This window comes from Eucyclogobius newberryi, unplaced genomic scaffold, assembly GCF_026437365.1.
Source record: "Eucyclogobius newberryi isolate DKJ021-1_F unplaced genomic scaffold, fEucNew1.0.hap1 SCAF_7, whole genome shotgun sequence".
In the NCBI taxonomy this organism is placed as follows: domain Eukaryota; kingdom Metazoa; phylum Chordata; class Actinopteri; order Gobiiformes; family Gobiidae; genus Eucyclogobius; species Eucyclogobius newberryi.
The window spans coordinates 21377278-21390974 of NW_027316389.1; the positions used below are offsets into that span (position 1 = coordinate 21377278).

Here is a 13697-nt window from a genome sequence, read left to right on the forward strand (position 1 = left end):
GCCGCTTGCGGCTTTAATTTATATTTTGTTGTTGTTAATAATTTGCTAAATGTATTATTCATTGTTCAGTTATTTCAGCTAAATATAAAATCGTTTCCATGGTCACCAAATTTCAGTAAATGGGTCAAGTTTGGGGGACACACGTTTGCAGAGATTGTAGACATGTTTTGTTTTTGTATTTACCTTCGTTCGAGGGGCAGCAGGAATGTTCTGTAACTGTGCTGTCTGTATGTCAAACAAACCCTCCCAGATACAGCACATCGTATTGTTTGAACATTTGTTTACTTTACTGAGAAAAGCCTCAGTGGCCTTTCAATTAGTCTGATGGAAGTTAGTTTCAAGTAGATTTTTACAGGATAAATTGCTATTTGAGTAGCAGTCTACAGGTATGTGTCCATGCCCGACCATAGGTCTGTTGTGTATTTAAAATATTTTAAAAGCCTCTTATGCTTCTTATTACTTACATTATCTCTATCTGGTTTTATTTGAATGTTTGTTATTACGTATAGTGTTTGTTATATGTGTAGTGCCGCTCTAACAATTTCTGTGACTGAGACTGAGTGATTATTAGGCCTACATTCTTTCAGGTCAACTGTTAGAAACGGACAATGCATTTTCATTATTTGTTTCATCTAATGTTGCAACAGTATACTTCATAATCTGAATAAAACAATATACAATTTACATTTGACCATAGTTACCATTTACATATTTACTGGCACACAGTGAATTGGGAATTCCTTGTAATTACATAGCCATCTAGTAATATGAATGAATTACAAGTTTGAATCAGAGGCAAGACAAAGCAGAAGGGGTGGATATGTTTGTGTGCTGTTTAGAGACAGTGTAGTTACACATAATGTCTTTTGGGGTGTTCTCATCATTTGATTATGTGTAATTTAAAATGGAGCAACTCCCTATATTCTCTTTATAATGTTATACAAGTCTCCACAAAATTTTCAGAGTTGTATTGACAATTATCTTTGAGTTGTATGCGCCGATTTTGATGGTTTGGACATTACAGGGGACTACATTTAGATACAGATCTCTGTGACAGAAACACTAAAGAGCTTGATTCTCTCCTTTAAACTCAATGTGGCCCTTTCTGATCCTTTTGTGACTTCTTTGACATGTCTGTCACTCCTAAACCTGACAGCTGGCCCTGCAACAGTTCAAAGGAGACACATAAATGAAAGTATAGGTGCAAAGTTCATAGAAATGGTCAAATATCTTATGTTCTAATGTTGACGATCTGTTAATCTCTGTTGCAACTAGTGTTGTGAATTTTCTGGACACCATTGCCCCTATGAAGGTTAAAATGGTTTAAAACAATCTGAAGGCGCCATGAAGGAATGATGACTCGCTCAGTGCACAAAAAAGGGAGCTTAGCAAAAATGGCAAAAGTCAGAGTCAGGACTATTGCGACATCTATAAATTTCCTTCTTGTGTAGAAAAAGGGAGACGTATCTTACTGAAATTACTGGAAATAGCCACATTAACTCACGTGTCTTATTTGGAACAGTAAACAAATTGACAAATCCCACTGCTCAAGTGCCGGTGGAATTAGTTTCCACATCCAAGTGTAATGAGATTGCAGTGTTTTTTAATGATTCGGTAAATTAAATTATAAATACTATCAACTCCACAAATAATAGAACAGCCAGCTAGATACCAAGAGCTGTCTCATTTTTCAACTGTAGCTGACCAGGAGATTATCAACAGTCTTAGTTCATGTTGCATGCTACGTGCTGCCTCGATGTGTTGTCCAACAGGTTTCTAAAGTCTGTTCTGAACAATTTGTTAGCACCACTCGATGAAATAGTCAATATGTCGCTTCAGTCTGGGACAGTCCCAAGGGCACTCAAAACAACTACGATTAAGCCTCTCCTAGAGAACGGTCTTGATGCTACAGTAATAAAAAACTTTTGTCCCAACTCAAACCTGACTTATGTAGGAAAGGACCTTGAAAAAGTTGTCTTTCAACAGCTTACTCATATAGAATGGCTCTTTGGATGTTTTTCCAGTCTGGATTCAAATCGCATCACATTAAAGTAACAAATACATCTGTCAGAGCAGTGACTTGGGCAAGGTTTTAGTCTTAGTCCTGCTGGATCTCAGTGCAGCTTTCGACACTGTCGATCATTGGATCCTCCTTCAGAAACAGCAGGTCTGGGTGGGGATCGCTGGCACTGCCTTAATTGGTTCAGGCCCTGTCTAGAAGACAGAAAATACCTTGTTGAGACTGTATCTCAGACCACATGGCCTTGATCTGTGAGTGCCCAAAAGGTCAATATATTTTATTTAACTAAATTATTTATTTAATTCCCCAATTCACAACAGCAGTTCCTCTGTTATTTTATTTTATTTAATATTTTTTAAATATTCATGGAACTTGGCAATGTCCCAGCATCCCGTGTCCTTAGACAAATGTCCCAAGATCCCCTGACCCTCCTTCTAGGCTAACAATTCAGTCTATACATGTTGCTGTTTGGGAAGTTGATATGTAACAGTGCATTATGCAGATAAGTGTATGGATGCAAGGCAACTTTCTCCAGCTGAATTCAGACCAGACAGAAACAAAAGACTAACTAGTATTTTGTTTTTTATTAGTTTTGTTGTAAAGCACACCGAGTTACATTTCGCATGAATTGTGCTAATTAAATAAATATTGATTGACTGATTATTAACATAATATTATTAATTGGCTGCTTTACATGCAATCTTTTGGGGAGGGCTAGTTTGAAATGCTGGCCTTGTTTATGGTGGATTAAGTCAGTCATTCCCCATCTGGGCCTCAACTGATCCACCCTCGCTGTGTGAAGGAGAGGTTTCGCTGGTCTTTCCTTCCTGCTGCTGTCAGACTTTATAACAAACACTGTTAGCCCTGAACATGTGCAATACTGACTTAACCATGTGCAATACCATCATATTCATGTGCAATTACTGTCGTACTCACAAGCAATTAACGCCATATTCATGTGCATACAACTGATGTACATAAGAGTGTTTTATTTTGTTTACTTACTTACCATTAGTATTATTAGTATAGTCTTATGCTAGCTATTTTTACTTTACTTTATTTTATTTTATTATTATTATTTCATTATTATCTTTATATTTATCTTTTTATTTTATTTCCCCTCCTCCATTCCCTTTTAAGATATGAGAGGAGTTTTGTTAATAAGAGTTTTTTGTTTTGTTCATAAGAGTTCTTCTATTAAGAGTGTTTTTTTGAAACTTCCTATAATCTGTCCTTCCTCCTGCTTCTACTGCGTTGTAACAACACAATTTCCCCATGTGTGGACATTAAAGGATTATCTTATCTTATCTTATCTTAACTATTCTCAATGTATACTTATAAAAGAGGTCCAAACTATTGTGTGAAGTTTAATGAGGGGATGGGTAGTGGCTTATATAGTACTTATAAAGTATTTTATAACCATTACTGTTATACACCATCTTTATTAACCTTATTTCTTATGATGTTAAAATCGCCAATGTATCCACAAGTAGAAGCTACTGAGAGTGAGCTACTCAGATGTATTTTTACTGTATTCTCATAAATTGTGTGCTTTGTGTGTAGTTCCACTGACACTGCAGTGTGATTTGGAGGCTGTTGCTTAGGTCATCCACAGACTGTATTCCCGAAACACCATAGTCTACATTCCTCTCCTCTTCCTTTGGCTCTGATTCAAACCTATTTCCTGGCAGTATTACTAAAAGTACATAGTGCATTTCCACCGAAAGCAAACAGCCAATATAAACTCAATAGCTATGGCCTATTTAGTAATTCTGAGATTGATCTATTGCAGGTCAAATTTCATTTAGATGAAAAGGAGAAAGACAAACACAAAAAGATCACCTGAACAAAGTAGCTGTTCTTATTGAGTTATCCTTCAATAAACAATTGGTTTAATTACTCTTTTGAAGGTGTTTCTAGATGATTCATGTAGAGGTTTTTAGATCTTTAGGTATTATGGCCAAAAACAGCACATCTCTTTATCTTTTTATTCTTTCCTTTTTTCTTTTTTTTTTGACTCAGTAGAATAGGCTTTTCTAGAAATGATTGCGGCAACAGAAGTGCTGAGCGTGGTGTTTTATTATAATACTTATATACTTATAATAAAATGCAATTTCTTGGGCTGTTTTCTGCTCCAGCATCTGGTGTACTGAATGGATACATTGAGATTGTGGATCCTCCTCAAAAGAAAATGTATATAGTGCACTTTTAAGTAAATGGATGTAAAATTTGAAATTAACTGTATTATTTTTTTTATAACAAAAACATATTTATATATATATATATATATATATATATATATATATATATATATATATATATATATATATATACACACACAAATAATTGTGTTATTGTGACTAATAATCTCATGTATAATGCTTTTTAGTGGCTCGTCAGTGGCTCAACTAAGTTTACAAAATTATATTCCACTCAAAAAGACAGCCTATAGTCATTTGGGATAGCCCTCTATCGACAAACAAAGAGGGCAGTGTCTCAGGATGAGGAATATATATCAAACACAGACTCAGAGGAGAGGTCTTTAGTCACAAAGGTCAAAGGTCACTATGGGAGTGGTCTGAATTGGAGGAAGGATCATGCGGTATATAAACACTTCTGTGATGAACCAAGTGAAAAGAAAAGCTCCGACAACATGGCCAATCATCTCAATCGTAAGTGTTCATCAGCTTTTTCATAAGTGTGTGTGTGTGTGTGTGTGCACACGCACGTGTGTATGAATGTATTAAATGTCTGTGTGTATGAATAAATAGAGCAGAAATTTATGCATATTTGGATTGATATTTGAGCCAAACAAAAAACGTTGAAGGTGTTTTTTTTTTTTTTTTTAACAAAATATTTATTCTTGTCAAAACTTAAACTGCTACTGTCCCTCAGACTGCATTATTGATACTCTTGCCAAAGCTGGTGGTTTTGTTAAAAGTTAAAAGTTAAGATGGACTTCATCAATTCATACTGTATTGTTTTCTACATGTCTGCAACCACCCAGTGCATTCCAGAACTGTTAGCCTAGTGCTTCAGTCATCTTTAAAATGTGCTGAGGTGGGATTTAGCAGTTTGGTGAGGGATTCTATTCTAATACAAGGAGGCAGCATGAAAAGAACAGACACGGAGAACAGCATTATTACTACAAACAGCAAAGACATTTAAATCTCGAAAATGTTGCCTATTGTTTCAGGTGTGATTACAGAAGTGGATGTGAGGAGTCATGAAAACAACCTGGTCCACCGTACCAGAGAGATCGACCGGGAGCGCTTGATCATTCGCAGGGGACAGCCCTTCACTATAACTCTGCAGTGTTCGGAGCCTCTACCTCCCAAACACTACCTGGAACTGGTGCTGCATGTTGGTGAGTATCAAAGCAATATAGTGAAGTGAAATAAGAATACGACCTATAGTACGACAAACCTTTCGAAACCTTTTGTCTTGTGTGTCGGACACAAAATGGCTCTGCCACCTCTAGAAGAATTCCTCCAAAAAGAACCTGTGAGATTAGCACTGGATCCACAATAAAGGGGACTAAAGTGCAGTGCACATTAGCCTAGAGAGTGAACACTCATGTTTAATTTAAGAAACAACTTATGGAATGGCTTATAATTCTATAAAATGTTGACCATCAGAGAGACATCAGACATACAGCTGAATGTGTGCGTAAATGAGTGATGTATGTGTGAAAGTCGTGACTTTCACACATATGACTGTGCTCACGCACATCATATGCACTTTAGCTAAATGCATGTCAACTAATTTACTCTATACATTTTTAATTATTTCTAATTTCTTACATTTTTGGGGATATTTTTAGTTACTTTTTACTAATCTTTATTCTATAGTTTTTGACAGCTCAAATATATTGTTGTATAATGGCTCATATAGATGGATAGAAGCCATGGACAAACTTTCTCATCCGGAGGAATGGGTTATAAAACTGAATGACATTTTTACTGTATTTTGGATGACTGTGTACAATATGTGGTGTGTGTTATGAATATACAGTGGTTGTATATTATTTGAATAGTAACTTGAAGTGTTTTTAAAGGTAAAAGAGACAAGACTCTGATCAAGGTCCAAAAGGAGCAGGGAGCTGGGGAGAGGTGGTGGTTCATCCAGCAGGGAGTCCAGGATGAGATCCTGCTGACTCTCCACAGCCCGGCAGATGCCATCATTGGACAATATAGTCTGTTGCTGCTGGTGATGTCTCCTGAAGGCCACATTAAAGAGAAAACAGACAAAATCAAGTTTCATTTGCTGTTCAATCCATGGTGCAATGGTAAGAAATATTTTACCTTTCTGTCATATTTTCATTCAATTGAATTAAATACATTTTACAGCCCAATATAACAACACCAATCCCCTCAAATAAATTCACAATAACTGTTGACGTTACCAACAGAAATACCAAAAGTTATAAATGTCATTGTATAGGAAATAAGTAGATTAATAACTATTCCTGAGTATCCCGTCCTTAGACCCTCCTTTTTGGCAAGGAAAAACCCTCTGCTCAAAAAATAAATAAAACAAAATGTTGGAACAAGGCAAGGCAAGTTTATTTGTAGAGCACATTTCATATACAAGGCAATTCAAAATGCTTCAAACAGCAGGAAAAATGCATTAAAATCACAAGGAAATTCCAGAAATCACAAAACAATTTAAGACATAAAAGAGAAGAGTGCAAAGAAAAATCATTTCAGTCATATGCACAGCTAAACATAACTGTTTTTAGCTTAGATTTGAACATTGTCAGAGTAGAAGCCTGTCGCACTGTTCCAGATTTTAGCTGCATAAAACTGAAACACAGATTCCCCATGTTTAGTCCTGACTCTGGCACCAGCAGGAGGCCGGTCCATGTTTAGTCCTGACTCTGGCACCAGCAGGAGGCCGGTCCATGTTTAGTCCTGACTCTGGCACCAGCAGGAGGCCGGTCCATGTTTAGTCCTGACTCTGGGCACCAGCAGGAGGCCGGTCCATGTTTAGTCCTGACTCTGGCACCAGCAGGAGGCCGGTCCATGTTTAGTCCTGACTCTGGCACCAGCAGGAGGCCGGTCCATGTTTAGTCCTGACTCTGGGCACCAGCAGGAGGCCAGTCCATGTTTTGTCCTGACTCTGGCACCAGCAGGAGGCCGCTCCATGTTTAGTCCTGACTCTGGCACCAGCAGGAGGCCGGTCCCTGTTTAGTCCTGACTCTGGCACCAGCAGGAGGCCGGTCCATATTTAGTCCTGACTCTGGCACCAGCAGGAGGCCGGCCCATGTTTAGTCCTGACTCTGGCACCAGCAGGAGGCCGGTCCCTGAGTCCTTAGAGTCCGAGATGGTTCATATGGCACTAACATGTCTGAGATGTACTTTGGTGCTAGGCCATGGAGAGACTTGTACACAAGCAGAGCTGCTTTAAAGTCTATTCTCGGAGCCACAGGAGCCAGTGCAGAGACCTGAGAACAGGACTAATGTGATCATACTTCCTGGTTCTAGTCAGGACCCGAGCAGCAGCGTTCTGGATGTACTGCAGCTGTTTTACAGCTCGTTTGGAGAGACCAGTGAGCAGGCCGTTACAGTAGTCCAATCTACTGGAGACAAACGCATGGATAAGTCTTTGCACGTCTGGTTTAGACACTATATTTTTGATTTTGGCAATGTTTTTTAGATGGTAAAAAGCTGCTGATGTTATTGATTTGATGTGGCTGTTAAAATTCAAGTCTGAGTCCATTATTACCCCCAGATTTCTAAGAGAAGCATTGAGGGACAACAGTGAAGGATAAATCTCGTGCATATACAGTATAATGGGATTTATATGTTTGTTATTTTAGATGATGAAGTGTATCTCCCTGAGGAGCACCTGCTGCAGGAGTATATAATGAATGAGGATGGGGTCATATACATGGGAGCCAAAGATTACATCAATACACTTCACTGGAGTTATGGACAGGTAAGAAACACACAGGTCGAATTAAGTCTAATAACTAAATAGTCAGATGAGGTGTTTGTTTGTGTCAGTAAGGTCACTCAGGCTGAGAATTCTTGACCAGAGGTGTCGAAATGTAACCCAACCACACAAGCAAGGGCTGGTCTCCTCACAGTGTACTGACAAAGTGTAGGAGAAGACAGGCTGGCAGAGGGACAGATGAGGGGTGAGAGGGACCGGGAACAGTCCCGCTTTGTTTTACACACTGTAAAAACGTATGTGCTTTTCAGTTTGAAGACTATGTGATGGACATCTGCTTTGAGATCCTGGACAACTCAAATGAATCACTAAAGAACTATCAGCTGGACAATGAGAGGAGAGGGGACCCAGTCTATATCTGCAGGATGATCAGTGCTATGGTAAGAGATATTATTCTGAGCCGGCCCAGAAGGCTCAGGAAATAACATACCATAACAAAGCAAAAAAAATACCAATAAATCAGTTCTGAACATTGTTTTTTTAATGTATTTGATTTTTTATTTTTATTAATGGACACAAATTACAACGTCTAGAACTTTTGCTGTGTACTCTATATTGCTTTATTATTGTCCTAAAATCCTGGTTTGTTGTTTCCATTTTCGTTGCAGATTAATTCCAATGGTGACAGAGGGGTGTTAAGTGGTCGTTGGCAGGAGCCCTACATAGATGGGGTTTCACCCAGTCACTGGACGGGCAGTGTGCCTATTCTCCAGCATTGGAGCAAGGCCGGGGCCAGAGCAGTCAAATACGGACAGTGCTGGGTGTTTGCTGCAGTGGCATGCACAGGTGGGATTTCACTTGATGGATATTGAAGAAAGGGTATTGAAAGTACTCAAAAAATGATAGGTTATTGCAATTAAGGGGTGCCGGGTGTGGGCCCAATGCAAGGAGGAGCCCTCAATTTTGTGCTACACCCTCATTGCAATCACACAATATTACACACACAAACAAACTGGATATGGTAGGCTATAATACAAATTGTGAGTGTGATTTAATTAAGTACAAAGCAAAAACTAAATCATAAAATGAAAATGGAAGTCAAGGCACTCTGTAGTTGTAAAGAACATGGACATCCTACACGATTGCAGCACAGCACGTCTTCATCAGGGCAATTTTTTTTTTTACTGTATTATGAAGTGATTGTTTTTCAGTATTGCGCTGTCTTGGGATCCCAACACGTGTCATCACTAATTTTAACTCTGCCCATGACGTTGATGGAAACCTCTCAATAGATGTGTTTTACAATGAAAAACTGGAGAGAATTGACGAAGGCAAAAAGGACAGCAGTTGGTAGGACATACAGCACAGTTTAAATACAATGCAGTTGCTAAGGGCATTACTACATCCCCCTGATGCGCTCCCTGAATGTGCTAATTTTAGGAACTTTCACTGCTGGGTAGAGAGCTGGATGAGAAGAAGTGACCTGTCCAAAGGAAACGATGGGTGGCAGGTGCTGGACCCAACACCCCAGGAGCTGAGTGAAGGTACACCGTCAAATATGTTTATTCATTCTGATTAGCTGGATACGTAACGAAGAGATTATTTAACAAATGCTGTTTTTAAAAAAAATGCATATTAAAATCTTATATATTTAGGTACGTTTTGCTGTGGCCCATGCCCAGTGGCAGCGATAAAAGAGGGAAACCTGTCAGTGAAGTACGACGCTCCATTCATATTTGCTGAAGTCAACGCAGACATTGTGGAGTGGATAGTTCGCAGTGATGGTCATCAGCAAAAGGTAACAACCATTGATAATTCAGCCTTTTATTTGCAAATTCTGTAATACTAACATACATATTTTCAATAGATCAGAGTGGATGAGAGATATGTGGGACAGTATATTAGCACCAAAAGTGTTTGGGGAGACCACAGAGAGGACGTGACTCAAAATTACAAATATACAGAGGGTTAGTATAAATTCAGAAATGTTTGGTTAATCTTGAATATAATTTTCTAGTAATCACTCTAATGAATTACCCCTAAGGGTCCATCAAAGAGAGAGATGCATATAATAAAGCAGGACAAAGGACTCCAGTACCAACTAATGAGAGGACTGGACTTGAAAATCTGCATTTGGTCATCAAACATACAAAACCTGTGTTTGGGACAGACTTTGATGTCATTATTGAAGTATAGTAGTCAATTAAATAATACACACATTATTTCTCAACTGTATATTTCCGGCCAAATAAGACATTCATTTGTCTTTAGGTGAAGAATGATGGTGTCAAAGATGTACAAGCACAGCTGACCGTCCTGGCTTTAGCTATGACTTACAATTCCATCCACCAGGGGGAGTGCCAAAGGCAGAAAGTCAGTGTGTCTGTCCATGCTCACAAAGGTGGGGGACTTCTGCACAACATAAGCTACAATTATATTCTGGTTGAGGATTTTAAAGGTTGAATGTACACACTGTATGGAAACCACAACTTAAGCTGTATTATGTTTTCGTTGCCTCAACATTAGCTGTGTTTACTCATCAGTCTCTTGTGCTTTAGTACACAGGGAAGTTTTGCGTCTGCGATATGATGACTATGTGGGGTGTGTTTCTGAGCATCACCTGATTGGATTAAAGGCGTTCTTGGAAGTGCCAGGTGAAAATGAGTCCATCATGAAAACGGCAAACATCCCTCTGAGCAAGCCTGAGCTCCTGGTTCAAGTGAGAACAGAATGTCATTCAGGTCCTTGTACAATGTTTTATTTTGTATATATTTTTGTTTAGGTGCCTGGCAAAGCTATGCTATTTGAGCAGCTGACCAGCATGATTTCTTTCACAAATCCTTTGCCGGTGCAACTAAAGCGAGGAGTATTCACTGTGGAGGGAGCTGGTCTTCTGGCTGCCACTGAAGTACATGTTAAGTATGTGCTGAAGCAAGTCCCTTATAGGCCCAATGTATGTATATTCCTGTGTTAACTTTTTTGTGTCTCTTTGTAATTTTCAGAGGGGACATAGCTCCAGGCCAGAAAGTATCTGTGAGACTCTCCTTCACTCCTGAGAGGACTGGAGTGAGGAAACTCATGGTCGACTTTGACTCAGATCGGTTGAAGGATGTGAAGGGAGTTGCCACTTTGGTTGTCAGAAAGAGATACAATCCTATGATTATGAGATATTTTTAACATATATTAATTGTTTATCAATACTGACTTACTTATTTGTGCTTCTTGCTCAAATTCAAAATAAGATGCATGTGTGTTTTTGCATTTACCCTTCTGGTTCATATTTTGCTCCAACCCTACAGTTGTTTATTTTCTTGTAGATGTGTTATGAGGTTTACAGTACCTAGTTCAGTACCAGCTGTGTCACTTTTCTTGAATACAATTTTTGTGATTACGTTTTGGTATGTATTATGCATTTTTTCTAATAAATAACTTTTTCAGTATTGCCAGTCAAAATCCAATCATCATAATACAGAGAGCCCAAATTAATCATATTTTGGCCCAAAGTATTGTACTACACCAAAACGTGCACAATAATGCACTAAGAATGCTTGAAATATCTAAAATAATAGAGAACACAAAAAATAATGTGATAGCCATACGCATTCACCATCTCGGCCTAAAGATGAAAAAACATGCTCCCAAATGCCCCTGAACAACAGCCCTCTGAGCACAATAGACACTGAGCCCACACAATATGCTATTCCAACAACATTTTGTGTTGCATAGACACATGGTCCAACAATAGCCTGAAATAAATAATTATCTGGCATAAATGGCTCACAACTCTAACATTATTAATTTTTTTTAAAATTGTAAAACATATTTATTTAAAAAACATTATCTTCGCAGGGGCTTGGGTGGACAATTTATCAGTTTTACATGTTAAAGTGCATTTTCCTGAGCTAAAACTGTGTTTTGGAAAACTGAAACTCTACTTTGCAAACGTCAGTTTTGAATGGAGAAGTATATCAAAGCGATTCAAAAGTAAATCGTGGCACTTATAGTGCATTAGACTATAAGCGCCATGGTTTGTGTCTGGTTCGACACAGTAGATTTTTAGTCAAAGTCACTTGACTGTAAAGACAGGCTCTTCGGACAGAAAAAGCTCTTCATTCAATAAAATGGTAATCTTTATGAAATCTTTCTAATTGAATTGAGATATTATTTCATTGGGAAGTGATACTTGTCCAAAGATTGAAAAGGGGTGGCATGCGGTGAAACATGCGTTAGCTTATGTCGATGTAACCCCTCATTCGTCCAGGAGGTTCCATTTTAGAAAAAGATTCAGTTGTAGTTATCTGGATAACCGGCTTGGGCTCTCAACAGAGTGAAGAGAACCAAATAGCAAGACAAAAGGGAAACAGAACAGAGAAGGAAGATCTAAACTTTAAATTAATATTAAAAGCAAACTTATATTGCTAATTATATGAACAAATAGACCTTTAGATCTCTGTGTGTTTAGAAAACAACTCATTACCTGCTTGGCCTTGGCAACATCTTCCATAATGTACACAGGCTGTATGCTGTGGGTGTCCGGACTGCGACTCCGGATACCTACACGCTCTGCAAACTGCATATGAATAATACACAAACATATCGTTTTGAGAGAATTATGGAAAAATAAATATATATAGATACATAGATATATAGACACATACATAGATAGATAGATACATAAAATCATATGTTACACATTCATACATACATGAATACACACATACTCCCTTGTAAAAGGTGTTTTTAATCTCTATGAGACTCTCCTGGTTAAATAAAGGTAGAAAATAAAACACATACCAACAACATAATCTATTATTGAGAGATGATTGGAAGATGTATGTATGTAACATATGTTATATACACACACACACACACACGCACACACACACACACACACGCACACACACACACACACACACACGCACACACGCACACACGCACACACACACACGCACACACACACACACGCACACACGCACACACACACACACACGCACACACGCACACACACACACACACACGCACACACGCACACACGCACACACGCACACACACACACACACACACACGCACACACACACACACACACACACACACGCACACACGCACACACGCACACACGCACACACACACACACACACGCACACACGCACACACACGCACACACGCACACACGCACACACACACACACGCACACACGCACACACACACACACACACACACGCACACACGCACACACGCACACACACACACGCACACACGCACACACACACACACACGCACACACGCACACACGCACACGCACACACGCGCACACACGCACACACGCACACACGCACGCACGCACACACACACACACACACACACACACACACATACATACATACATACATACATACATACATACACACATACATACATTATCTTCTTATCATCTGTCAATGATATATTAAAAGAACGTTACCAAAGTAAATAACTACGTTTGTGTCGGTGTAATACCTCATTCGTCCAGGAGTGTTCCATTGTAGAAAAAGATTCAGTTGTAGTCATCTGTTCTCTGTTTTTTGACACTCTCGGATGAGTGTCGAAACGTATCGTTTAGAAGAAGAAAAACAGAGTCCAGATGACTACAACTGAATATTTTTCTACAAATACGTTTGTGACACTAGTGGAACCATTGTGCCTCAGATTAGGTTCTCGGTCACGGGGAACTTATTTCAATGTAACACCGACGTCATTGGTGTTTTTGCAGCTTCAGAGCTCAGTCAGAGGTAGATTTAAGTAA

The 13697-nt window shown here is 38.9% G+C and overlaps 1 protein-coding gene across 1 annotated transcript; it reads left to right on the plus strand.

Moving 5' to 3' along the window:
* The first annotated feature begins 4600 nt into the window (after positions 1 to 4600).
* tgm2l (transglutaminase 2, like) lies at positions 4601 to 11300 on the plus strand. Its single transcript, XM_072435714.1, has 15 exons — positions 4601 to 4692; positions 5217 to 5387; positions 6078 to 6308; positions 7842 to 7960; positions 8227 to 8355; positions 8584 to 8761; positions 9127 to 9265; positions 9356 to 9459; positions 9571 to 9713; positions 9783 to 9882; positions 9960 to 10105; positions 10187 to 10316; positions 10474 to 10634; positions 10698 to 10834; positions 10918 to 11300. The coding sequence occupies exons 1-15, from the start codon at positions 4674 to 4676 to the stop codon at positions 11090 to 11092; spliced, it is 2082 nt and encodes a 693-aa protein (XP_072291815.1). The 5' UTR covers positions 4601 to 4673; the 3' UTR covers positions 11093 to 11300.
* Positions 11301 to 13697: the final 2397 nt, after the last annotated feature.